The sequence below is a fragment of the Equus asinus genome, chromosome 3 (assembly GCF_041296235.1).
Source record: "Equus asinus isolate D_3611 breed Donkey chromosome 3, EquAss-T2T_v2, whole genome shotgun sequence".
In the NCBI taxonomy this organism is placed as follows: domain Eukaryota; kingdom Metazoa; phylum Chordata; class Mammalia; order Perissodactyla; family Equidae; genus Equus; species Equus asinus.
In genome coordinates this window covers 8,977,472-9,005,071 of record NC_091792.1, presented here as the reverse complement: position 1 = coordinate 9,005,071, position 27,600 = coordinate 8,977,472, and the positions used below count along the sequence as shown (strand labels likewise).

Here is a 27,600-nt window from a genome sequence, read left to right as displayed (position 1 = left end):
AGCGCTGTCACGCTGTTGCACTGAGAGAGCTGAGGGTCAAGACATCTTATTTAAATTTCCTGCTTCCTTCCTACCTTCTAGGGAAGCTGAATTCATAATAGTAAAGACATAAAAAAGAAAAGGAAAAGAACACAAGTATCAAGAGAAGTAAATTGCCTTTGTTTTTCAGTTTTATCATTTATAGAATACCTATAATGAACTAGATGAAAAGGAATTACACGATCAAAGAAAATTTCTTACTGTTTTTTATTTGCAAAATTCAATTTGCTAGTTATTAGGAAGGGTCATTTTAGTTTCTAAAAAATACTTTTAAAATAATATTTAACAATGTTATTTAAAATTTAAAGCCACTTTTAGACAATCTGTTAAATTTTAGTGTTATTGAACAAATGATAGTCAGTAGTGCCGAATTCAGTAACATTTTTCACGATCTCCTTATAAATAATATCTTAAAGGATAATATGGTATTACATTTACCTAGAAATTTAATGAATAAGACAACTTACATTTTTACTATCTGTGCTTATTGAACATAGAGTTAAATTTATTTATATTCAAATATCTTAAAAGATATGTATATAATTTATTTTAAGTTTGAGCTGAAGATCAGAATCCCAAGAAATAAATGAATCAAAATAAATAAAGTGTTTGAAAAATGCCTGGTGATTTAGAAAGAAATCTAGACAGATGATCCAAACAAAGTTAAAATAAATTGACTGTTTCCTTGGCCTTCTGCTTCTCTCTGGTTTCAAACAAATGAATTTCTGTGGGTTCTCAGATACACCTGTAATAAAACTATAACAAAACTCTACAGTTTCACTGTTTTAATTTTACTTCCTTTAGCTGATTAGCTTAATTAGCCATAACGTTACTCACTGCCCAAATGACTATACTTTACAAATCATTTTCCCATAAATAATGTGGTTGGTTTGAAATCTATGACTTGAGATCCTTAGAAAACATAACGACCTGTCATAAACTAACATAAACTATATGCCTATTGTACAAGCCACTCAAGTATAAGAATCACATTTACACAACTAAAATCTAAAAACCAGGTAAGCACTCACCCATCGCTGACTTACCAAGCAGGTCATTTTGTGGTAACCATTCTATGAGCTTAGTGTTGTTTCCTAGATTCTTTGGTTTAGTTCCAGAAAACCTGAAATGTACACCAGACAAGGAATCTTTCAAAAATCAAACTTTATTCCCAGTGTAGACTCTGGTTACATTACCAGACCTAAAATAAATGTTACATGATCTTTTGTTGATATCCTTAAGAAGGAAAGCATGTTTAGTAACAACAAAAATCTGATTCAGTTTATTTAATTTCTTTTTCACATTTTCATTGACTGAGGGATAAATAAGAAACACTTTGCTTATACTGAGACCTATTGTCCTTCAGCATTTCTCAACTAAGATGGAGCAAAAAGCAACCGAACAAACCCAGGCTAGAAAATCATTCTCCACCAGCACCGGGAAGGTTAAATACAAAGGAGCAGGGAACGGCCTCCCCTGGGCAGCTCCAATCCGTGATACCTGGATCCTAGGGAAGGCATCAGAATGGAAAGAAAGCAGAAAGTACTCTTCTCTAGCGTGGCCCCAGAGATAGGAGTTCTAATTAGACTGTTTCCTGCCCTGATCTTTGAAAGATAAACCATAAAGGTGTTTAACAACTGAGAGAATGGCAAGAGTTTGAACTGAGCCAACAACTGTCCTAAATAAAGCAGAAGCGGTGCTTTCTGGGCTAAGCCTAATACAGGAAATCCAATAGGACTGGAATCCAGAGAGAAAAGTCCTAAACGGTCAGAATAAAATATGTATCTATTTCACAGCTCAGCCAGGAGCAGCAGGAGCTAATCCTTACACAGTCATTAGAAAGGAAAATCCCGTATTACTTAGAGCCCACTTGTAATGGCTTGAGACTGGGGCCAACACTGTTCACTGCTGCATCCTAGAGCCCGGTGGTGTTGGTGGCGTTACTAAATACATACACGCTAAATCGAGTGCTCAGGTCTGTCTTTTACACACTGTGTCGCAAATTCCACAGCCAGACAGACATGTGTTGGCAGTGCCTCTCACAGGAAGCTGGGGTAATTTATGGGTCTGTTTTAACCAGAGTTAACTGGAAAGTTATTGTGTTTTTAAAGGCCTGGTCTTTTGGAAGAAAGAAATCAAAAGCATTTATAAAGGAGACGAAGTGGGAGCCCAAAAGGTTCCGTGAAATATTTGACCTATTTATTCATTCATGCATCATTCTCTACCACATTCCAACAGTGCTTTGAAGGAGTACATAGAAATGTGTGCAATTACAACAAGAACTTTTAAAATGATAATAAATAATAGAAGGGTAAATGAGGGCAGAAAGCTGAGGGTAACACAAAAATGCATCCGATACAAGAATAAATCATTCTGCATCATATCTTTTTTCTATGCTGTAGGCTAGATGTCTCTTTATCCATCACAGTCTTATAAATTAATCCCAAGATTTCACCACACTAAGAAACGAAATAAAGTCAGGGGCATCCTGCCAGGGAGTCGATGTGCTGTGCTTTCCTGGGAGCTGCGGGCTAAGCAAGAGCATCCTGAAACCCAACCGTGAACAAACACTCTACATCGCTACCTTACCTCCAAAGCACTTTTTGGGGCAATCTCCCCAGAGCTCCTGCCAGTTTGTTAGCAATGTCTTCTGACAGATACTTGACACCCGCTCCAAAAGACACCAGGACAAAGCCATGTTCATGAGCACCATTGACCCACCTCTGAAGATCCTGTACATCAAAACGTGGGAGTTAATTTTACAAAAGACCAACATAGTTCATAATCGGTGTTATCAACAACCTAGTTTAAAAAAGGCTTCAGGTAATTTTCTTAAACAATTAGAAAGCAAACAAGAGGATATAATATTTTCCTTTAAATAACTGCTTTGTTTAAAATATTTCATCTGACAACACTAACCGAAATAAAGAGGGCAGACAGTTAATTTGGTAAGGTCAATAAGTTACAACAACAAAAAATCAATAGCTAACAGCCTAAGATCCAGACAGGGGTCAAAGAATTGAAGCTGTTGTTTCAAACACGGTCAGAGATAAATGTGCATGAAGATACAAGGGAAAGATGTGGATCGCACATACGACAAAAACATTAACCACCAACCCCACCCCCACCCCGGGAAATTGTTATTTTAGAAGTGGGCTGATTTTATCTTGGTCTAAGCTTGAGAACTTTCATCTCTGCAGAGCCATATTGTATGACATAACTGAGAAAGAGAAGGAATTAGCTAACAGTTCCAAAGATCCATAGCATAAAGAGTTTTACTACTTCTCTAAATATTTCTCCAGCTCCCAACGAACAGAAATCGTACATGCTCTGTTGTAAGGCGTCCACGGGTTCTGGAAATCTCTGAGAGGTCACTCTCCCTCATTGTGTGGGAAAATGCTAAATTCTCAAACATGTCCTTATACAGCCAATAGATGCTGGGCCATAGCAGATCTGATGTTAACTAGCGACAACTCTAAAATTGCAGGAATTACTCATTTCCCAGGAAGACACATTAACAAATTTTTGCCAGTATGGTTGATTTGTACTGAAAATGAAAGCAGTTTGTTTTAAGGGACACCACCCCTGCTTCATTTTATTCTGTAGGCACAAGCTTGCTTTTATGGTAAGTTATTCCTTTGAATAAATCTTTGTCAGACACTGTACTTCAGTTTCCCATATGAAAACTAATAAAGCAACAGCACTTCGAGGAACACACAATTCCACTGTAAGGAAAGCAAACGTGCTGTCCGTCAGCAACACCTATGCCATAACAGAGTCAGGAAAACAGGGAGGATGCGATGGAGGCCCTCTGTATTCATAATGTGCACCGTGAGCCGCCACAGTTTCCCTCACAGAACCTGCAGGTCTCTCGTTCAGGATAGATGAGTTACTGCCGTGACTGTGTCACCCATGCCCTCTGCATTTCACACCACTTTCTGGAATAACCTGATTTGCAGCTGGGGGTAAGCGCACAGAAATAAGTTATCATCACAATGGTGTCAGCACCTAGCTCAACACCAAGTATTTCTATGGAAGGGTAGGCCTCTCTCCATCTTTCTGTTCTTTGCTTTTGTCCCTTGTCCTTTTATCACTTAATGAGATCTCTATTAACTGGCTGTATCGCACTCATTCTTGGCAGGGAAGAGGGGACCACATTTTATGCCAAAATGAATCAGTGAATAGTGTCACTACATGACCGAGAGTGATGACGGAAAGAGGCATATCCTCCTAGCTACTGAGTGAGTAAAATAGGCTCTAATTATTTGGGCGGGATGAAAACCTTATCAAAACACCTCATTTTCCAGGAAACTCTAGTTACCTATGAATATATGAAGAAAGAGAGAATATACCAACTTTGGATTAAAGCTTTTAAGGTATGTTCTACTACATTTACCAAGAATATGACAGGTGCTGAAAATATAATGGTATTATCTGTGGATTCAAAGAAATAAAAGTAAATTGATTTAAAATTTTAATTTCATGTACAGTCCTAAGCCAGCTGCAGATAAACAAATGTAAATGCTGCACGGTAGAAGGACTGAACACATACGGTGTCTTATCCCTGTGGTTGGTCTTCAAATAATTCATCACCTTCTACCCAATTCTCTAAAGATGAAACTTTCAGGGTCAATGCCACCTACAAAAAATTTACACTCAGAAATACTACGCCTTATGGTAATAACATTATTTAAATTTTGTTTCCCAAAGACTAAAAGGTCTTGGAGTTTCAACTGAGTCTAGGCAATAAACACTTCTTCTGCTGTTTGTTCTTTGCTCTGCATGATATAAAATGAAACACATAAACCTATTTTACTAGCTTTCTTCCTCTCATGGTCACGAATCATTTATACGAATATATTCAAGCATACTGCCTTCATGGATATGTAAAGGAGTAGAGAATTTTATTTCTTATGGTTTCCTTCAGGAAAAATACTTAGTATTTTTAGAAGATAATACTCTCACCTCTATATACACATGCAGTATTTTCTGGAGTTTAAGACTCTATCAGTCATAAAGTGCAAATTTAATAACTTTAAAAATATAATAATCTTCATAATAAATGTGTTCAATATAAAAAAAATCCCAATTCCAGAAATTTAACACCATTGAAGATAAACGTACTTTACAATGCCCCTGGCCATGGGCAAATACCAATTTAAAAATTGGACCAAGAAAAAAGGCTCATTTACAATATCAACAAAAACCATACACATCTAAAAGTAGAGTAAACACAACAAAATATACAAGACGTACATGAAGACAACTTTACTGAAGGACAAAACAGAAAAGCTGAATAAACAGAGAAATGTAACATGCGACAGGAAGGAGATATTAATGTCAGGAAGATGCTGATTTTTTATGAAATTAACTTCAATCCATCCCCAGCCTACATTCCAAAAGGACTGTTAGGGAACTTGAAAAGCTGAGTCTAAAATTCATCTAGAAAAGAAAATGTATGAGAAGGGCAAGAAAATTTTGAAGAACAGGGCAAGAGAGTTTTCCCCTCTAGATATTAAAATATACTCTAGAACCCAGAGCCCTTTCGATAAAAACTCTTCAGTTTCAGGAGAAGAGAGGGCTATGAAGGCAGCAGGCAGGGACAGATGGCTGTGCAGACAGACACAGCATCTTCGTTAGTGGGAAAGGAGTCATCCACCACTGATTGAGAAAAAATAATGAGGTAATTACAGAAGGGTTAAAAAGTCAAACTGAATTAAAATATATGAAGTACTTGAAGAAAACCAAGAAGATCATTTTATTGTATCTGGGTGGGGAAGGCCTTCCTGACCCAGTCACAGACCTCGAAAGTCATAAAGAAAAGACTGACAGATCCGAACAGAGAACAATAAAACTTCTGGAGTAGGAAAGACATTATAAAAAGCAGAAGAACAATAAATAGACACAGAAATATTTGCAACAGACGTAATAAAGATTGATATCTAAAACAAAATAATGAGGAAAAAACCCCCACAGACAACTTGAGAAAACACTCACTTCACAGAAGGAAAGCCAAGGGTATCAACATGGAAAGATGCTTAACCTCATGTGGCTACTCAGAGAAATGCAAATGCACATATTTTCCATCTTGTATTCTCTCCAAAGTCTATACAGTACTCTACTAGATGACGTCAATAGATTATCATTTCGTTCATTTTAATTTTTAAAAAATGTACCATTTGCCCTTAAGTATTATTGTTTTATAAAATTTTCTGTCAACTTTTTCATTTGTTTTGCTAGAAGGATAAAATGTCTTTTCCTAAATGGCCTCTGGGTTTATCACGTTATTGAACAACTTTCGCCACTTTAGGTTAACTTTTAAATACTCATACTTTCTTTTAGTAATTTCATGCTTTCATTTTCTAATTTTTAACCTTTAATTATCCAGAATTTTCTTTGGAGGAAAGAATGAGGCTGGGATCCATCTTTATTTTTAACCAAACAGCCAATCTTCTCAACACTATTAAATATCTCATCTTGTCCTCGTTTATTTGAAACGCCACCCTCTCAGTTGATTTCTGAATTATGTTCTGTTCCACTGATCCACATATCCATTCCTGTGCCAATGCCAAAGAGTTCTATTTACTGTTATTTTATAACGCAATTTAATATGTGCAGTGTTGGAGTTCTCTCATTACTTTTCATCCTGGGGATTTTACTAGTTATTCCTGTATTTAACACATTTTTTAAAGGACTCATCTTTTCTGTTTTAACACATCAACTGCCATTTAGTAGGAGTACCACTTCTTCTTATGTATCTTATGGATATGTGCGTGTATATGTACAGAATGAACATGTCTTTCACATACCGCACAGATTTAGAAATTGCATTCAGCCCAGCACTGAACTGGCCAGCACTGCTGCACGCCACTCCACTAGATGGCGCACTGAACCAGCCAGCACTGCATGCACGCTGCTACACTAGACAGCGCACTAAACTGGCCAGCACCCGTGCATACCACTCCACTAGATGGCACATTGAACCAGCCAGCACCCCATGCACACCACTCCACTAGATGGCACACTGAACCAGCCAGCACCATGTGCACACCACTCCACTAGATGGCACACTGAACTGGCCAGCACCATGTGCATGCCACTCCACTAGATGGCACGACAAGAACACAGCATAGATGTCTGGCTCTGCAGAGTTGTTTCCCAGGCTTCAACAACCATCACAGCCCCAAACTCAGAGCCTCTCTCTAAGATTTTTCCTGCTCCTTGTCTAGGGGAAGGACTCTGTCACTTCCAAAATGTAAATGAAAGCAAAATTATCACAATAATGGGTCAAATATTGAGCAGGAAATCAGCTATTGTCAGAAGAGCTTTCCTCACTATATTGCTGTGAATGGTTCCATTCCTATACAATTAATCAACTTAGATACTCATCTATAGTTTGCTATAAACTAATTTTACATATATAGCTTTTGAAAAGACAACCTCACAATAAAAATAATCATTTCATCTTCTTGTAGAGTTAAGTAGGAAAGGTGTCTTGGTGGAAAAGGCAACATAACAAGGAAATACGGGTAACATATTTATCATAATCAAATGCTATATGTTAACGCATTTGCTTTTTTGTTATGATTGTGACCTGGTTACACAATGATTTGTTCTCTAGTACTGCCAGGCTTCTTTTCCTAGAGTAATTAGATCTCAAATACCTTGACTTGGTGGTAGGAAGAAGGAGGCAATCAGAGTACCTCGCCCCCCCCACTTCCTCCCTTCCCTCCATAGAACACTGTTCTGGACGAGCCAAGGTCAGGCAGCCTGGCTGCAAGGCAGGAGATGGGTGTGGAACAGGAGCCAGGAGATGTGCCAGAGTCAGACTCGGGGAGAAATGGCTCTCAAAGTACAAAACTTTTACTCATTCTAGGTAACACTTGAGAAATGGAGGACTGTGAAAAAATATTAAAAGAAGGAGTGGAAAGCAAGATCTTGAGACTTTTAGAGAAGACATCACTGGGTGACTCCTTTTTTCTTAGATACTTAGCTCCCTATCACAAAACAAATAGAAGCTTCTTATTAATTGTGGCCAATGTAAAACACATCCCAGACCAGAAAGGTAAAAGTAGATTTTAAAAAGATAATCACTTCAGAACCAACGAAAGAATAACTAATTAAAGCTGGATGGTACAGGCCGACTCAATCCCATATACGCTTTATTCTGAGGACATTAGAATCTGGAAAGACCCCCAGGAGATCTTTAACTGCCCTGGGATCTGGGCACAGACAGGCTGCCGTGGTTAGCACCACATCTTTCCTGATGGCAGCCCGCGACCCAAACCTACTCTTTTCTCTCCCCACAAAATAGGAGCCTTGAGAGGGGGCCAGCGCAGTTGAGAAGGCAATAACACTGCATTCTTTGTCAGCCTCATCCATTCTAAGGCAAAGAATGCCTGGACTGTGAGAGAATCCTACACAGAGATGATGATGGCAGAAGAGGGGGTGGGTGTTGAGACCTCTTTTCTTGTTCCCAACACCAACATCAATAAGCCTCTTTTCCCACTGAAAGTGTCTGATAGAAAGAATGTTCCCCTGTGGTCAGGTGGGCTTCAGAAACCTGAAATATTCATTCTGCAAAATCCAGTAGGGAAGATGATAAGGAAACTTTTGATACAAAATGTTTTAAAACATCGTGGTTCGTCAAACGTGATCTTTGACTACTGCTAAGACAGTTACCAAGACTTACTATACAAACAAAAATACCGTTGAAAACATAAAAGTTACCATTCAAACAAAAATGTACCAACCTTTGTTTTCACGATTTGATTGGCAAAGGATTTGGTTCAAACCCCAATTCTACAAATTCCACAAATTGCCTATTCTCTCTGAAGCCCAGCTTTCTCATTGCTCCAAGTGCTGATAATACTTCACAGGGTCATTGCAAAGATGAAATGAGATCAAATATAAAAAGTGCTTTGTGAAATAAAAACTACCCTGTTATTTTCCCTGGACAGTATGTCTGAGAAGCGATACACAGATTATGAACTGAAATGACAGCCACATTGAGAAAAGGAAAAAAAAAAAAAGCATTCTGCACCCAGATATTGTCTCTCAGTTATTCCCTGTTTGCCATGTTTTAGATTCTTCAGCATAAAGCTGATTAAAACAAATACAAAAATGAGAAGCAGTACCAAAAAAATGTTTTACATGCAGTATCAAATCTGGTGGTCAGTTCTCAGAATATTCAAGTGACTCTCCAAGATTATCCAAAGGAGTTAAGAAGCCACAACTAACCTGATCAACAGAGTGATGAATGTGAAGGTGATGGTTCTATTTACAAAAAAAAAAGAAATCTCAGCAGATGCCTTTATTAAGACACCGAACATTCAGGAGAATGAAATAAGTACCTAGAAGGGTGGACTCATTTCCCCGGAGATTCTGCAGTATCCTTTTTCTTTCTCACAGGGCTTTTAATTTTTGCCATTACAGTTACAATTAAAAGAAGTAAGCAAAATTTGAAACCCTGACTTGACTTTGAAGAAAGGTAAGTTTTCAAGGTTCTTAGGACCTTCAAGAAACTGCACAGAGTTGGGATGTCCCAAGGATATGATGATGGCAAGGTCCTGAGGCATTATGGAAAGTAACCACTGGGTATAAAAAGATGGAAATCTCACTAGAAAAGAGAAATCAGTCCAAAAGATGACATCTAAATCTTTCTTACGTTATAAAAGGAAATTAAGAATCCAGAGTTTTAGGGAGAATGAAAGAGATCTGAGCATACTTACTTGTAGTAGAGAATGAGAATGGGGTAGGAGGGGAGGGATAAAGATGCAGAGAGAGGAGGCATACGTTTTTTTTCACACATCTGAGTGTAGTGTACAGATCTGCAACCCTGGAACATTCTTTCCTAAACAATCAGCTAAGTGTTTGAAGTTCTGCTAGAAAAAAAAGGCCATGGCTATCAAATAATAACTTCAATAATAAAATCAAATAGTGTCCAGCAAGGTATGTGGGTTTCAAAATCCATTCAGAAAACACTATTGAGCACCTGCTGTGTACCACACCCAGCATTCTTGTAGGCACTTGAGACACAGCAAAGAATAAATGAACAAAAATTCCTGTCCTCAGAGAGTTTACATTCTTAACAACGTGGCCATAACCTAACTTTCCACCCCTACCTCCTATGGGGTTTCCGCACCTTAGCTACTCTTCCTTCCTCCAATTACAGCCTGCCCTTTGGTGCCTGAGATGTCCTCCTCACATCACAGTTATTTATCGAAGCCCTGACAAAGGATACTTCCTCTCTATCGATCTCCCCTGTGAGATGTGCTCTCTCACAGGACACTTACAGCACTGGCAGTGGTGACTTTACGAACAAGACTTTCCATCTTCCTGGGTTGTGAGATTATAGTGGGTGCGCCCTACTTATTTCTTCTAATAAATCAAGAAAGCTAACAGTAATCTACATCCTTAAAACGAGAAACAATAAACACACTGCTTTATTTTTTCATTCAGTTAATTAGATAAATAAGAGTGTCTTTTCCCTAGAATTTGAGCTAACAAAGGGAATGTTGGGCATTTTAAAGAAATGTCTCATTTTTAAATCCAAGTTTAGCTACTAAATTATGTGGCCTGCCTAGAGAAAATAAAGGTAGGCTTGCCAGCCGGTCTACCTGTCTGCCTTCTTTCCTTCCAGCAAAAACAAAACAAAAAACAAAACTTTCTTTGTGATAATCACAATGTTATGCCACAGAGAAACAATGAACAAGGCCAAATCCGTGTGGTATGGAGGCAGATGAGTGAAATGGCTGTAATAAAGGGAGACTCGTGCAGGGAGAGATTATCAGAGAACATTTTAGAAGAGATGGGGAGAAGAGAGTGAGATAGAGGAGGATAAGGTCTACACCAAGGCTGGGTTGGTGAGAAGAGCAAGGAATGATGCCTTTAAGTGTTTATGAGGACCAAGACTCAGTGAGGGGTCGGGCAGGGTGGAGCCTAGCATGATTAGCTTGGAATAATTATATAATTAACTAAGAGAAGTAGGTCTGAGGCAAGAAGAAGAGTTTATATTTGGACATAATGAACTTGAGATTTCTGTCTAATATCTAAGCGGAACTATCTAGAAAGCAGTGGGAAATAAGGAACTTGGGAGGGAGAGCTGGGCTAAGATACAGCTTTGTAGAGCTCTCAACTACATCAAGGGGAAACACAGGAGTGTTACGGACAATAGGCAACCAGGGGCCTCTTTATTATGTCTTTCCCCCAAAAAGAATATGGTGAAGACATCACTGCAATTCTTATGGAGGAGTGAGAAAGAGAGTTTCTGGGTCCAGAATATCTAACAGGGTAAATTAGATACACTTCTGTTTACAGCACTAATTAGAACCGGATCCGCAGTTCAGTAAGTTGGAATGAAGAGAACCGAGGTACATGTCCACAGTTCTAGTCCACTTTGGCCCTATGCTCAACCCAGCTCCTTCAGGGAGGATCCCAGGCCAAAGTCTCAAAATGACCATTACTCTGATTTCCAGAACTAGTCCAACTTAATCTGATGGCTTTGATTCCATGGAGGCGCCATGCCAGGGCTCCCCACACCACCTTCAAGCTGAGCAGGAGGACGTGGCTGAGCTTATCTCTGGAGTCTAACTCATTGAATTCAGCACTGTTCAGGCAGAAAAGACAACTTTCCTGGCTAGCAAAACTGGCACCTAGCCTAAAAGAAGATAATACGAAACAAAATAAGGAAGCTTAAGAAAGGGAGATTATATCAATATTGATATTTCTTAGAACTCACTATTTTCCATTGAGAAATTCCTGTATAAAATGTCTCTAGAACTCCCCGTTTTATCAGATAGCCTACAACAAAAAGAAACAGGCAAGTCTGTCTTTGCTATATGTCTGAACTAAGATGACTTTGATTAAAATTAAACTCAAGGGAAAAGTTAAATAGCATATAGCAAGAAGAAACCAGAGAAAGTTACCTAGAAGCTGAGTATTCACCATTTACTTGTGCCAGAGAAAGATATAGTCTTTTTACTGCTTTTACAACCTCATTTTATTATAAATCCCAACTATTTGTTCTCCAAAATATTAACAAACTTGTAATCTCCTCACTAGGAAATATAAATCAAAAATTCTAGATAATCTATTAATTTTTGTTTTTAAATTTAAACTTTCCTCCATCAGTTTCAGCATCTGATTAACACATTTAACTGCAAATTATTTTTTTAAAACTACATACAGGGAATTGGTAAGTAGTCTGGTAAAAGCAATCTAGAGAGACATAAGTTATTAATCATATGTGAAAATTAGAGCCAAAGATATGGAAATTATATTGTGTGGCAGATTGTATTTTCTCAGCAACAGTAAAGCAATGATTCCAGCCCCATGCGTGCTTTCAGAACCTTGCCACTCCCCATTACGTGGGTCTGTCTGTGTCCACACCCCTTGAACCTGGCAGGCTTATGACTTCTCTGATCAACAGCATATAGTAGAAGCAATGCTATGTGGCATGAAAGGCTAGGTCATAAAAAAGGATACAGATGGCGCCTGCTTCTCTCTCTCTTGGAACATGGACCCACGATGCCCAATCACCACGCTATGAGTAAATCCACACCACACGGAGAGGCCGCAGGTAGATGTTCTAGCTAACAGCCGCACCTAAGGTCTCAGCCAACAGCCAATATCAACCGCCAAAGATGCGACTGAATGAGCCTGATGATTCCAGCTTCCCGTTCTCAAGGCTTCCAGCTGAGGCCTCAGCAATGAGAAGCACAGTTAAGCCATTCTCCCTGAGCTCTGCCTCAGTTCCTCACCTACAGATTCTGGGGGCATAATAAATGATTGTTTCAAGGTCACTAAAGCTGTTTTTATAGCTCGAGTGACTGGAATACCTCAACGGATCTTGATTTGGTTACCTTCTCAAGAGTCACAGGTGGATTTTACAAACAAGGCTAAGAGATCCACATGAAGTCCCTAGCATTTTTTCTCAGAAAAGACTTGGAGAATAGCAAGTGACTAATGATCACTGAATATCTACTTTGCGCCTTTAAACCCACCTAAATTATCCCTTCTAAGAAAATAGTATAATGAATAAGGCTGAGGCCTAATAATACCAAAGAATCTAATTCTGAGCACGGACTATGGTCCACATGTACTGAATTACCAACAGGGCCTGAGTCAGTGCCTTTAACTAACCTGCAGGCATATTCATTTCATCAGTAACAGCTGAACTTTTATGGGTCACTTTCTATGGACCATGCACTAGATGCCAGGAGTACAAAAGAGTAAGATCTGGCTGCCTGCCTGGAAGTTCACAGTCCTGTCTGGTCCTCACTGCAGGACTTCACCAGCAGCAACACATAAATACTCCCTTTGCCCCACTTCCTCCCTCCATGCTGGGGAAACAGCAACCCTGGAAATAAACAATATAATTTCAAAAAATGCATTTACATTAAATTTCTGTAAATTATAGCCCAGTTTTTTCTGACGTCAGAGTTGAATTTCCAGTGGATTAGTGCAGCGACAAGCAATTAAAAGTTGTATGCTAAGAGTTCCAAAACCAATTAGAAACACATTGAGAGTTCAATTAAATAAAAGGTCAGAAATTCCTTGGCAATTAAAGAATCCCTTAAAAATCAAATAAAAATCTCTCTTTTTCTAATATTATAATACTGATGTTTGGTGTTTCTAGATTATAAACCTGTAAAGAGAAGAACCATAAATGCAGAAACTAGCTAAAACCAACCTAGCTCCTATCACTCCTGGGCAAATCACTCAGTTAGGTCCTTCCAGGTCAATGGCAGTATCAGAGTGCACCTGAGTCAGCTTCTCCCAAATGCCTTAGGAAATACGCATTAAGCTAGACAAAGACGAAAATATGCAATAAGATCATAACCTATGACCTCACGGATATTTCCACTTACTCTGGTGTCTTTCCACGCTGAGCCTCAGTAGTGCACACGGCCAGGAAGAAGGCAGGGGAGTCTTTGGTCTACCTGTGCTGTCTGCGTGTGGTGAGTGACTACAGACTAGAAAACGCAGAGCTGATCCACCTCTCCCCTTCATCTCACTCATTTTTTAGATAATCTATTTCTACAACTATTCAGGAAGTACAACTCCTCCTATGTGCCAAAGACAATGACCCAGAAGGGTCTAAGCAATGGTGCATGGATCCTGGGAGGAGGAGTTGAGTCATCTCAGGGAAAGCGTTTCTCCCCGGGGCAGAAACATGCAGAGCCGTGGAACAGTGCCTGCTAGACTGTGTAATCCTCCACATACTGCCCTATTTAAAGACAATTTACAAAGCCAATCTCATTCTCTCCTTGGATGGAGAATAGGAAGATCAGAATAAGATAAAAATCCTAGCTGGGCCCAGCAAAGGTTATGTAAATGAAGGATAAACATCAGAAAGCTGTTTGGGGTTGTGAGGCCTCCCAGTCTCCCTCCAGGTACAGCTCTACCAGGAGCACTCTATCATCTTATTCGTGCTGTAAAGTCAATCCTGTGAAACTAAAGTTTGGATTTATCTGCTCTTCTAATTCACCAATATCATGACTTCCTTCCATTAATACAATTAACCACTGTGCTCCTAGAGAAGTCCGTAGTAGAAGTCTATCTTTGAATAAGCAGCCCAAAATTTGCTTTCTCGCCCATTTCTCTTATAGTAATTCCTGGGTCCTCTCATGTAAGTTTACTGCCCAATCTGAACAGGTTTATTCAAGTGCTCTCCACTCAATGCTCCAGTTCTCAATACAATTTTCTTTTAACTTTATCCATGGGGAAAATTTTAAAATTTTCATTGGTCCCACTACTACCAGTTCACATACTATGCCCACTGCTTCTCACTTCCTCCACTGAACTACACTAGGTCATTCTACACTCTCTCAGCCTATCTCACCCTTGCCTGCACTGGTGACTCTGTACACTCTGATTGTCCTCGCATGAGGGTACTTCTAGCTATCCAAATTCAACAGGTCCTTCAAGGTCAGCTCAAACGCCACCTTCTACATCACTATGTGATCTTGTCAAGTTTCAGAATTTATTCTTTATTTCTCTTCTTTGATAGTTCTTTATATCTCTCTCATGGTATATTCATATTTGAATGTGTTATAAAATTATTTATATACATATGTCTTCTCCTTAAGCAGACTATAAATTCTTTGAATATCAAAATACCCAAGACAGTGTATTGCCCATAATTCATGTACACTCAATAAACATTCATTGAATATATATCTGATGATTTATGTTAAATTTTCACTATTGTTTTGCTAAATCAAACCCATGCAAACTTTCATCAACTTATAAATGGGTTTATTCTAAAGGTTCATTCGTAAATCTTCTTTTTCCAAAATCTAGACTCATTTTCACAAAACTTCCCTGTTGTATTATATAGCAATTTAGGATAACTGAAGTTGTACTTCTGTATTTCAGGTATTTTCTGGATCAATTATTAATTTAAAAGACATTTTGGAGATGCCTTTAAGAACCTAGCTGTGATGTCTAACATTGTTCCAACGGGAACTTTGGGAGGACAAGTTCAGGTTCTATACTCCCATTCCAGGGGACCAGTGACTGATGGACTTTTTGCACCTATTCAAAAAAGTCATTTCTCTGCATATGCTTAACAGTAAGCACCTTAAAGAGTTTATGAATCTGAGATATATGTGCAGCAGAGGGAGCACAAAGGAAACTGTATCAGAGCATTTCAGCACAATAGCAGAAGTGAGGTATAGAAAACCAGCCAGTATTTGCTTTTAGTCTTGAAATTATCTCAAATCTCACATAAAATTAAAAGGATCTGTGAGACTTTTATATTATAAAAGATAAGCATGGCTAGAGAAAAAGGCTTAAGTACTACTTCTAAGAAGAGGCTTCTTCAAGTATTCTTTTATTTTTCATTTTATTTGTGTGTGTGAGGAAGATGGTCGCTGAGCTAACATCGGTGTCAATCTTCCTCTACTTTGTATGTGGGACGCCACTTCAGCATGGTTTGATGAGGGGTGTGCAGGTCTGTGCCTAGAATCTGAAACTGCGAACCCTGGGCCGCCAAAGCGAAGGGTGCAAACTTACCCCACTGGGCCAGCCCCTTCAAGTATTCTTAATTGAGGAAAAAACTGAAAGAGTCAAGACTTCCCAGATCTTTTAAAGTCAAATTGTTCACATATATTCTTTATTATACGACTCCAAAGGAAAATTGGTTTGACGATCATCCACTAGAAGAAAAAATTGGAAAAATAGATAAGCAACTCTTCCCTCTACACCCACAGCTATAAGGAAGAAGTTTGCTGGCAAAGATCTCAAAAGTCTCACGTGGTTCTGAAAATCTGAGTCTAAGACTGGGCAAACTGAGAACACGAGTGCAGAAGGACCACTGACTGAGGAGAGCAGGGACTGGACGCGTCCAGGACCAACCAAGTAAAGAGCTTCCGCAGAAGTCAGTTTCAGCTGGAAAGTTTATGATATCAGAGACAGGAAATGGTCGAGTAAAAAAGAACTTTTGGGGCAAAGGAAAGGGCATGTTGGATGGAAAAAGCAGTAAAAAGATGTTGCAGAATATAAAGGGAACTTGAACATCTACAGAAGAAAAAGTCCTTTCTATGGAAAAACATAAATGAATATGGGCAGTTAAAGAGTAGGTGCCAGACGGCTCAGAAGTCAAAAAAGGAAAGAAAAAGTCCTGAATTTATAATGAGTTCACCCTGGATTCCTGTTACCTGACAGATGATTCTGACAAACTGAATAACCCTCAAAATAGATTAAAAACCAACAAGCAAAAGTCAAAAACAAGACCAAGAAAGAAATGCTCTCAATGGAACTAGAAATCATAGTTACAATATTGTACTAAGTATTTCATAAAAATGTAAGAATGCACATATATCACTTTACAGTGAAAAGGGACAAATTCACTTTGATACATTTGTATGCAGTAGTACTACACAGACTGCTTCAAAGCATATGAGCCTTTAAAAAATAGCTCATACGTAAGAGTAATGTGAATGTGGAAAAATTCTCCAACAAGTGCTCTTTGTAATGCAGTAATAAGCTGCAGGAGGAGAACATACAGATAAGATCGTTAGGAAAAGGGCTCCAAGGCGCTCCAACTGCCAGTCATTTAGGAATGATGTAACTCCAAAGGCAACAAGTGTGACTACGCAGCTGGAGTCACCGCAGAGAACTTAGCAGCTGGGCAGAGGGAACTCAGTGATACTAACACGCATCAGCTCCCCAGGGCAGTGGAGTGGAGAGCTAAACCTCCACTGGAGCTCAGTTTGGAAAGATCTCTGCATACCAATCACCCATTGAGTGTGGTAAAAAAAAAACCCACTCATCCAAAATATTGCTGCTTCTAATTAACAGTTCACATGCCATCTTAAATCAGTGTTCACTGAATTTAAACAATTACATGTAATTTATACTTTTCAAAGTGGGGAAACACCAAGGTGTACCAGGGAATGCAGACCTTAAAGCCATAAGACACATACTTTATCCTGGAATATTAATTTTAACCCATAAATAACGTTTGAATCTTTTTTTATACAATAAAACAAACGAAGGTATATCATTGTAGGAGAGACTGCTGGTTGCCTAGCAATACCCATTTCCTCCATTTCCTTAGTAACAATTCTCAACTTTTAGCTGGACATATTGCAGCCTAAGGAAAGATGACATTTTCCAGCCTTTGCTGAAGCTGAGCATGAACACGAGACTAGCCAAAGTCCTGGACACCGAGATGTGAGCAGAAGTAAGTGGGCCTTCCCGTGGCTGGAACACAGTAGTCACCCTGACCATGAGGATGAGAGCTGCTCTCCAGGATGGGAGCCCAGGGGGGCTGATTTGATTTGACTAAAAACATATAAAGAATAAAAAATAGGTTATCTGTGTGTCTGAGGTCATGTATCATTGATACCACGGAGCCCCAGTGAAGTGCATACTCTTCATCTCTCATACGATTTGAGTACTGTAAGGCACACAAATGTTACCACATACTGATCTGCTCAGAGTTAGCACAATATGCTGGCATGGCATTCCACCCCATGCAATGAAGACGAATGAAGGGAGTCAAAACAAGGAATCTTCTGTAAGATATGCCAAGGTACCAAAGAGGCAAAAGACTTTAGAAGAAAGGCTGAATTCACTAAATTTTAGATTCTTCAGGGAATAAGAAAACTTCCCCAACTGGCAAACAAAAGACACTGAATTGACATAAACTAAGTGCACTAATAAGCAAGAACACGGCATTATGCACAAGCTAGAATATCTGTCGGTTGCTGGTGTTCACAACATGTCGTCCACAGTTCTGTCCACTAACAAGCTCAAGGACAGAATGAAATGGTGTCTGTAAAGCATTCGACACGAGGCCTCTCATGGCAAGCTCGCACCAGATGACAACCACAGGGATTATTTTCAAGGACCCTTGGTAGTGAAATTTGTGATGCTTATTCCCACTCAAGAAATTCTACACCGGTTTTGCCAACAATTTTTGACCAGTTCTTAGACTTTATTTATTTGCTCATTAAATTTTCTCCTCTATAAATACAATCTGAATTCCTCCCACAAAGTTTCTTTATTTTTTTTTCAATCCTTAAAGATGGTTAGGAAGTCTGTATCTCTGTGCCTTATACATAGTGGGTGTTTTATGAATATTTAATTATAGCGGAGGCTGAACATGACTTTAAGGAACTAATAACCAGGTTAAGAATATTAATACATAAAGATCTGAATGAAGAACTAGCATGTGATGAGTCCCAGCAAAACCGTACATCAGAATGATAACATAAGAGGCAATCACAGCGCTTTCAGCTGCAGAGGGACCACACAGAGAAGCAAGCTCACCTCTATACACTCAGCACTCAGCACCGTGTCCTGCAGATACTGGGCATCTGATAAGCACTAACTGAACAAAAGAAAGAGGGAGATATGGGATTTTAACAGGCATAGAGCACAGAGAGAACATTTTAGGCAGAGAAAGATTTAAAAATGCGTAGACCACAAACTATAAATTGCATTAACTCATTCATTCAGCGCATGTTTATGGAAAAGTCTATAATATTCTAACTCCGGGGATAGAAAATTGATAAAACAAGCTGGCTACTTCAAGAAGCTCAGAGTCCAATGAGGTCAAGATGAGTAAACAAATCATTACAATTCAATGGGATATGCTAAAACAGATTATGGAATTCTATTACGGAATATAAAAATACCAAAAGGTCTAGAAAGCCTTTCAAATGAAGTGATGTTAAAAATGGGGAACAGATGAGTTTACCTGGGGTGAATTGTGAGGAATGCAATGAGAAATGTGCAAGTAAGTAGGTAGGCCTGACTGCAAGTCTCAGGTGTTTGAACTTGATCAGTATGTACGGGAACTGCAGAGAATTCGTTAAGAGAGAAGTAACAGTGCTGTGTAACTTGAAGATTAATCAGTCAGTGTTTTTAAGGGAGATTAGATTCAGGGGAGAAGGGCACGGTGACCGAGGTTGGAGCCTGGGAAAGAGTTAGCAGGCCCTATAATTGTAATTGTTCACACATGAGGTCATTACAATTTGCAGAAATGAGAGTGGAAATAAAATGGAACAGAAGGGACAGCTAACATTTCCAAGAAGGAACCCCCAGGATTTGCTGAAACCAGAAGGAAAGATGCATGGAAGGAGTTTAAGAGGTATGTATTTCATTTTTGATGCGCCATGGCTTTCAAGAGCTTTAAATAGAAAATTAAAAAAGAATGCCTAAGGTAGCTAAAGTGATTCCCTTCCCATGACTCTGCTATGTATTACACTTAAAGTCTTAGTTTCTATCTGAGAAACTAACACAAAAATTATAAATGCATTCATGCATCCAACAGGGATTCACTGAGCACCTGTGTATGTCACCTGAGCTCCACACTATCAGAAAGTAAAGTTTGTGTGATTTTTGTTTGTGAAATAGTATCTTACTCTAAAATAATGCCCAGAAGAAACTATCTAAAGGCTGAGTAATATTAACCTGACTCAGAAAATGTGATAATATTTCTTCTAAGCCTCACCAGTGTCTTTTTATGAGCACAAAACGGAACACCACGGAACACAGAACTGCTTCTCCCTGTTACCATGTGGCTAGGCACTATTTTTTTTTTCAAGGATTTTCGTCTTATTGTCCCACTGTAATTCAAGTGGCTTACTTAGGTGCTTTATCATTCACCAGTGCTGTGTAACTATTAAAATTTAAACTTACGTTCACAGTATTTCTTTCCATCCTCCTGAACATGAGTGCCTAATTGCCCAGAAGCTGCATTTGATGCCACTGCCATCCTCTTGCATCCAGACATTGTTTTTATAACTTAATACCAAAAAAAAGGCAGAGAGAAGGTGATCATGCATCTTAACTAGTGGGCCCTGCTCTTTCACAGTTTCTACCTTGGAACTTAAACCAAGATTACACAAACTAAAACACCATTAAAATAACAAGAAGCAAAAAGGTTTTTTGTTTTTCTTTCAAAGCCCCAAAAAAGTGATTTCTCACTTTGGAGAAAAATAATTCTTTAAAGGGGCACGTGTTTCTAATCTTTTTCTGATTGAACTGTGATACCTATCACAGATCACATATCTTATCTCAGAGGCCCACAGATGACAACACACAAAAGAAAAGTACCATATTTTGCATTAAAAAGAATTCTCTAAAGGCAAAAGGAAAAGAGTGTCTTTAAATAATTCTACCCTATTTATTTTTCTATGACATCCTTTTATGGGCCTTTAAAACAACATTTTTTGGAAATAAATACATTTTTCTCATATACCAACAGAAAGTTAAACAGCAAACTGAAATCCTGTTGCTTACAAACTAAAATAGCTACGAGAGAGAAAGGTTAAATAAATAAAATGAAGCTTTATTTACTGAATTGTTGAGTGCCGGTTTATTCAACTGTCCGTGCTGGGTGATTCATTAGACAGCTGCTCATTCAAGTGAAAATATAGTAGTGGGATTCAGGAAGCAAAATATTCATAGCCCACCACGTTGGTAAAAAGAACAAGTTTTGCTAAAGAATCTCATATGGAAAAGACGCATCAACAAAATTCTAACTAAAAAAATTATAATAGTATGTTCATCTTGCTACAAGCTAATAGTTATTGATTATTGCAAATCTACTATATGCTGCGCATGGCATTAACAATGTGCTTTACTCACTCGACTATTCTATTTAAACTGCAAAATGTCACTGTAAGGTAGATATACAGAATTCACCATTACACACATGAGAAAACTGCAGGCTCAAAGCCCCAATATCTCAAAGATATAAAATGGCTAAACAAAAAAAATTCAACCAAAGTTAACGCAAGTTGAAAAAGCTCATGATCTTTCTGCCAGCTTTTGCTACATCTAACCTTACAATTCTATTAAATGCATGGGGGTCATATCAATGATTTTAACAAGAGGAGACTATTACTCAGCATATAGGTAGCACTGATTCCCATATCTACTACCTTACAATGTATCTACTACCTTACCCAATGAGCCCATTTCCTCCTTTTATTGTTATTTCTTTCCCTTTAATAGGAATTTCCATGTACTTAAAAGCTATTAAATTTCATCTTGCCGTAACATTTCAAATCCATTTTCAAAATTATCAGTCATGTTGTAATATCCTTCAGTGCACAGGCAGATGGAAAAATATAATGACCATAAAAACTGTCCTTTTTCTGTCAAATTGCAAACAAAAATGAGAAGACTAATTCAGGCAGTGGAGAAACTTGGACACTATAATTCCTTCAGGTGTAAGTGCATCTGTTTTAGGTTCCAAAAATCTAATAAAATCCCATGCATACAGGGCTGGTTAAACATTCAAAAAACAATTAGTGAAATTCATCACATCGACAGTCTAAAAAAAAAAAGATGCAGAAAAAGCATTTGACAAAATCTAACACCCATTTGTGACAAAAACTCTTAGCAAAATAGGAATATAGAGGAACCTCTTCAATTTGATAAAGGACATCTACAAAAAACGTACGGCTAATATCATACTTAATGGTGAAAAACTAGAAGCTTTCCAAATAAGATCAGGAACAAGGCAACGATGCCTGCTCTCATCACTCCTTTTCAACACTGTACTGGAAGTCCTGGCTAATGCAATAAGACAAGAAAAGGAAATTAAAACTATACAGATTGGGAAGGAAGAAACAAAACTGTATTTGTTCATAAGTGACAAGATCGTCTGCAGAAAATCCAAAAGAATCAACTAAGTAAGTCCTGGAACTAATAAGCAATGATAGCAAGGTTGCAGCATACAAAGTTAATATATAAAGGCAATCATCTTCCTATATACAGCAATGAACAAGTGGAATTTGAAACTAAAAACACAATACCATTTAAATTAAAATCCCATAAAATGAAATACTGAGGTAGAAATCTAACAAAATACATACAAGATCTACATGAGGAAAACTATAAAACTCTGATGAACGAAATCAAAGAAGAACTAAATAAATAGAGAGCTATTTCATGTTCATGGACAGGAAGACTCAATATTGTCAAGACATCAGTTCTTCCCAACTTGATGTACAGACTCAATGCAATCCCAATTAAAATCCAAGAATAGCCAACATAACACTGAAGGAGAAGAACAAAGTTGGAGGACTGATGCTACCTGACTTCAAGACTTACCATAAAGCTACACTAGTCAAGACAGTGTGGTATTGGCAAAAGAATAGACAAATAGGTTGGTGGAACAGGATAGAGCCCAGAAACAGACTCACATAAATAAAGTCCACTGATCTTTGACAAAGGAGGAAAGGCAATACAATGGAACAAAAGATAGTCTTTTCAACAAATGGTACTAGAAAAACTGAAAATCCATATGCAAAGAAATGAATCTAGATAGAGACCTTACACCCTTCAAACAATTAACTCAAAATGGATCACAAATCTAATTGTGAAACACAAAACTATAAAACTAATAGAAGATAACACAGGGAAAAGGCCTGTTTAGATACAACACCAAAGGCACAAGCCACAGAAGAAAGAATTGATAAGCTGGACTTCACCAGAATTAAAAACTTAAGCTCTGTGAAAGACTGTCAAGAGAATGAGAAGACAAGCCACAGACTGGGAGAAAATATTTGCAAAAGACAAAATTGATGGAGGACTGTTGTCCAAAATATACGGAGAAATCTTAAAACTCTGCAAGAAGAACACAAACAACCTGATTTAAAAAACGGGCAAAATATCTGAACACAAACCTCACCAAAGAAGACAGACAGATGGCAAACAGGCATATGAAAAACTGCTCCACATCATATGTAGTCAGGGAAATGTAAATTAAAACAGCAATGAGGTACCATTACTCACTTATCAGAACGGTCAAAATCTGGAACACTGACAACACCAAATGCTGATGAGGATATGGAGCAACAGAAACTCCCAGTGCCGGTGGGAATGCAAAATGCTACAGCTACTTTGGAAGGCAGTTTGGTGATTTCTTAAAAAACTAAACATACTCTTATCATATGATCCAGCAATCACACTCTTTGGTATTTACTCAAAAGAGTTGAAAACTTATGTCCACAGAAAAACCTGCACAAAGATGTTCAGAGAAACTTCACTTATAATTGCCAAAACTTGGAAGCAAGCAAAATGTTCTCCAGTAAGTGAATAAGTAAACTGTGGTCCATCCTGACAATGGAATATTATTCAGCACTAAAAAGAAATGAGCTGTCAAGCTATGAGAAGGCACGCAGAAACCTTAAATTCATATGACTAAGTGAAAGAAGCCAATCTGAGAAAGCTACATCCTGTATGATTCCAAGAATATGACATTCTGGAAAAAGCAAAACTATAGAGATAGTAAAAAAGATCAGCAGTTGCTAGGGGTTGGGGGAGGGAGGGATGAATGGGTGGAGCACAGACGATTTTTAGGGCAGTGAAACTCTTTTGTTTGAAACTATAATGGTGGATACATGTCATTATACATTTGTCCAAACCCACAGAATGTACATCACCAAGAGTAAACCCTAATGAAAATTGTGGACTTTGAGTGATTATGATGTGTCAACATAGGCTCATCAACTGAAACAAATATACTCTTCTGGTGGGAGATGTTGATAATGGAGAAAGGCATGCATGTGTAGGGGCAGGGGTAATATGGGAAATCTCTGCACCTTCTTCTCAATTTTGCTGTGAACCTAAAACTGCACTAAAAGATAAAAGTCTTTTAAAAAAATTAATAAAATTGTTTTTTCTCCAATCTTCTCTCTCATTTTCCTATCAATTTACTTCAACGGTTAATCTCTCATTTTATGAATCAGTGTATATCATCAATACGCTTGGGGTCTTAACCTCATTGAAACCCTGGCCACATAAATGTATATGAACAAACCCGTGTCTAACATCGATTGAGGTTGGTAGACACCATATGTTCTTTTTTTTCTTTTCTTCTTTTTAACATATTACGAAAAATTTCTAGACCTAATATTGAGATAATGACACAACTTTCTCACCAGATGCAAGAACTGGAATCTAAGACAGTCACCAGACCAAAGTTTAGTATAATCCAAATTCAAGTATTACTTTGTTCATAAATAGAAACAAAGGGAGATTGGACAAAGCAGGACAGATCCCTCACATGGCTGAAGGAAAGGGAAGAAATAAACTAACAATGATGCTGTATTTTAAGGTAAAATTGTCATCGATGAAGACAGCCATGCCACCAACAGTAGGGTTTGAACACAGATACACTTAAAAGTTTAGCAGAATTTCACCACAGAAATTACTCTAAGATTGACAATAAGCATTACAGTGTCACAAAAATCAGGGCTTCACTTTTAAGGTGAGACTGTCCTATCCTTTTGGTGATATTTTCTAGGATCGATCTTTGAATTAAATAACTTCCAGTAACATATGACCCTAGGGTATCATATACATATTTTTTACTTTAACACTATTTTTAAAAATATTCTCCCATGCATTTATTTTGGATGGCAGCTAGCATCTATTGGAGTCAATAGTTGTAAATTTATTCCTCCTGAAGAATATTACAGAAGTGGGAGCCTAAGGAATATTTTTCTTCTATGAAAAACTCTTAGGAACTTTTCTAACATCTCTTTACATGAAAATTATCAATCAATTAGATCATAACAGTGAAAAGGAAAATGTACGCAATGTCACATGGAAGTAAAGTCAACAGTTTGTGTTGCATGCATCCACTAAGACGTCCATCACCTCCATTCCAGTTCAGTGCCTGCCTGTGGTCCCCCGTTCCTCCCACCAGCTCTGCTTCTGGGAAACAAGGCCAGGCAACCAAGGGAAAGTAGGTCTGCATGTGCCAGGTGCTTTCAATTTATCTTGTTTATTTTTATTTATTTATTTGAGGAAGATTAGCCCTGAGCTAACATCTGCTGCCAATCCTCCTCTTTTTGCTGAGGAAAACTGGCCCTGAGCCAACATCCATGCCCACCTTCTTCTACTTTATATGTGGGACGCCTGCCACAGCATGGCTTGCCAAGCGGTGTGGAGGTCCGCACCCGAGATCTGAACCGGCAAACCCCAGGCCGCTGAAGCAGAATGTGCAAACTTAACCACTGCACCACCGAGCCAGCCCTTATCTTATTTATTTTTACAACAGAATTATTTTTCTTTTTCATGGATAAAGAAGTTGAGGTTCAGAGAAATTCAGTAACTTGCCCAATAACCTAAAACTACCAACAGTGAAACCATGATTGAAACACAGGTTTACCTTGTGTTAGACCCTGGGCCCCTCCTAGCACAGGTGGCCTCCTTAGGTCAGTGCCAACAAAGAAGGTCAAAAGGAGCTGTACTTGGACCTTATGGGAAAAGCCAAGGGACAATAAAAGAAGAAAAAGTGAAGCAAAGCAATAGGAAAGATTACAGGGTGCAGATTCTTCATTCCAAATTAACTAAAGCCCAGCGCAGAGGCCTTTCCTGGCACCACTCTGAACACATAATCCTATTCCGACTCTGCCTCAACTGTGTGCCTAGGCATAATGGGAATATGAAGGGCCTTGTTAAACAAGAGAGTCAGGGACGTCAGAATGTCTACAAGGTCAGTTTTGGGGACGGCAGGCTCTTCCCATTCCTTTAATGGAGGGCATGGTTAATATAATACTTGACCATGGCATTTAGAATACTGCCTCACCCTCAGTAAACATTAGCTAACAGAATAGATGAATGAATGAAATGAGTGAATGGGGTGTGATAAGGAGAGTGGCAAAGAGCCAGAAATTGCTGTCCTTTATTTCCACCTGGGGTTTTCTTTCACAAATGGAACTGGCATTGGCATCCCAGTGAGCTATACAACTCACAGACTGCACGTAAGATCCTTTGGAGCTGCAGGGACTATGACGTTTTTTCCTGTCTCCCCAGCACTCAACAAATATTGCTCAATGAGTGAATGAGTGAATAAACCGAGGATATAGGTATGAAGGACTGGGCATTTTCTTTTACATGGATGAAGTCATGTTCCCAACTGAGATTCCCCATAAGATTAGGAAAGGTGGTGAGACCTAGGAATCCTCCATGAGCTTATGATGGAAGCTTAGGAAAATCTTCTGCAGTACAAAGTATCCAAGAATGACAGCTGGACCTGAGTATGGATGTGCTGGTGACAGCCAACCTATACTTAGTGAAACTGCAAAATGACAGAGAGAATTTGCCAAACAAGCAGCTAGTGGGAGGGAATAACTTTCCAATAAGTAGAGAACATTTGGCATGAACCAAAGATCAGAATGACCTAAAATGTCAGCATAGTGGAGCAGCAGGAGGTGCTTCTCCCCATCAAAGGAGATGAGCTTTAAAATGGGAGGGTGCATAGTGTCTCACACGTGGTGACTTTCGATAAATTATTATGGAAAAGATGGCAAAGGAAGAAAAAGAGGGACAGAGGGAAAGAGGGAGAGAGGGAGGGAAGGACAGATGAATGCCCCAAATTTGCCTACTCTGGGGTTTTCTTTACTACTCCTTTCAAGAAGCTTTGGTTCTGGGTTCCCCAAGGGTCTCGTTATGAGGCAGTGGTCTTACCCAGGGAGCATTTCCATGGCAGTTCTGGAAGCCGGGGTAGAAAAACTACAGTGGAGCATCCTCGGGACCCTGAGGTAACAAGCTCTTAGTGGACCCGACTTCTCCTCCCTAGCTTCTTATGCCATATTCCTAAGGTCCCTGTGTTTTCCTTCATAGCACTCTCAAATGTCATTTAATGTCATTAGAAGTTTAGTATCCATCTCTCCTACCAGATTCAAAGTCCTCAAGGGCACAAGCCTGTTTTGCTAAATCCTGTATTCCCAGGAGCTAAGTCTCAGGATTTAGGAAAGTGCTCAACGTACATTTGTTAAATAAATGAATAAATTACCTTAAGAGTTTCTAAGCATTATTTTACGGTCTGATCAGAAAGATAAAAGGCATTTTTGGTGTTTTTAAGTGAATAAACAAGCACCATATATCATCCCATGTCTATATCATATGTATTCTATGGGAAAACTGATTTCAAGAAATCTGGCAGTTTTAAAACATAGGACATTATTCTGGTAGAAGGGATACATGAGGTTCCATATTTTAGCCTGTAATTCTAAAGGTTAGTTTGGTCCAACCTCTTCATTTTACAAAAGAATAAACTGGGCCTCTCTTGAGGAGGCA

General features: G+C 38.6%; 1 protein-coding gene across 2 annotated transcripts in view; it reads right to left on the bottom strand.

Moving 5' to 3' along the window:
- UGT8 (UDP glycosyltransferase 8) overlaps positions 1-27,600 on the bottom strand; it is a 79,181-nt gene that overhangs the window by 9,256 nt on the left and 42,325 nt on the right. For both annotated transcript variants that reach the window (XM_014859663.3, XM_044767309.2), the window contains exons 3-4: positions 2,629-2,771; positions 1,086-1,162 (exon numbers count right to left, since the gene is read on the bottom strand). In XM_014859663.3, the coding sequence (XP_014715149.1) occupies positions 1,086-1,162; positions 2,629-2,771 (220 nt within the window). The remainder of the gene's footprint in view (positions 1-1,085; positions 1,163-2,628; positions 2,772-27,600) is intronic.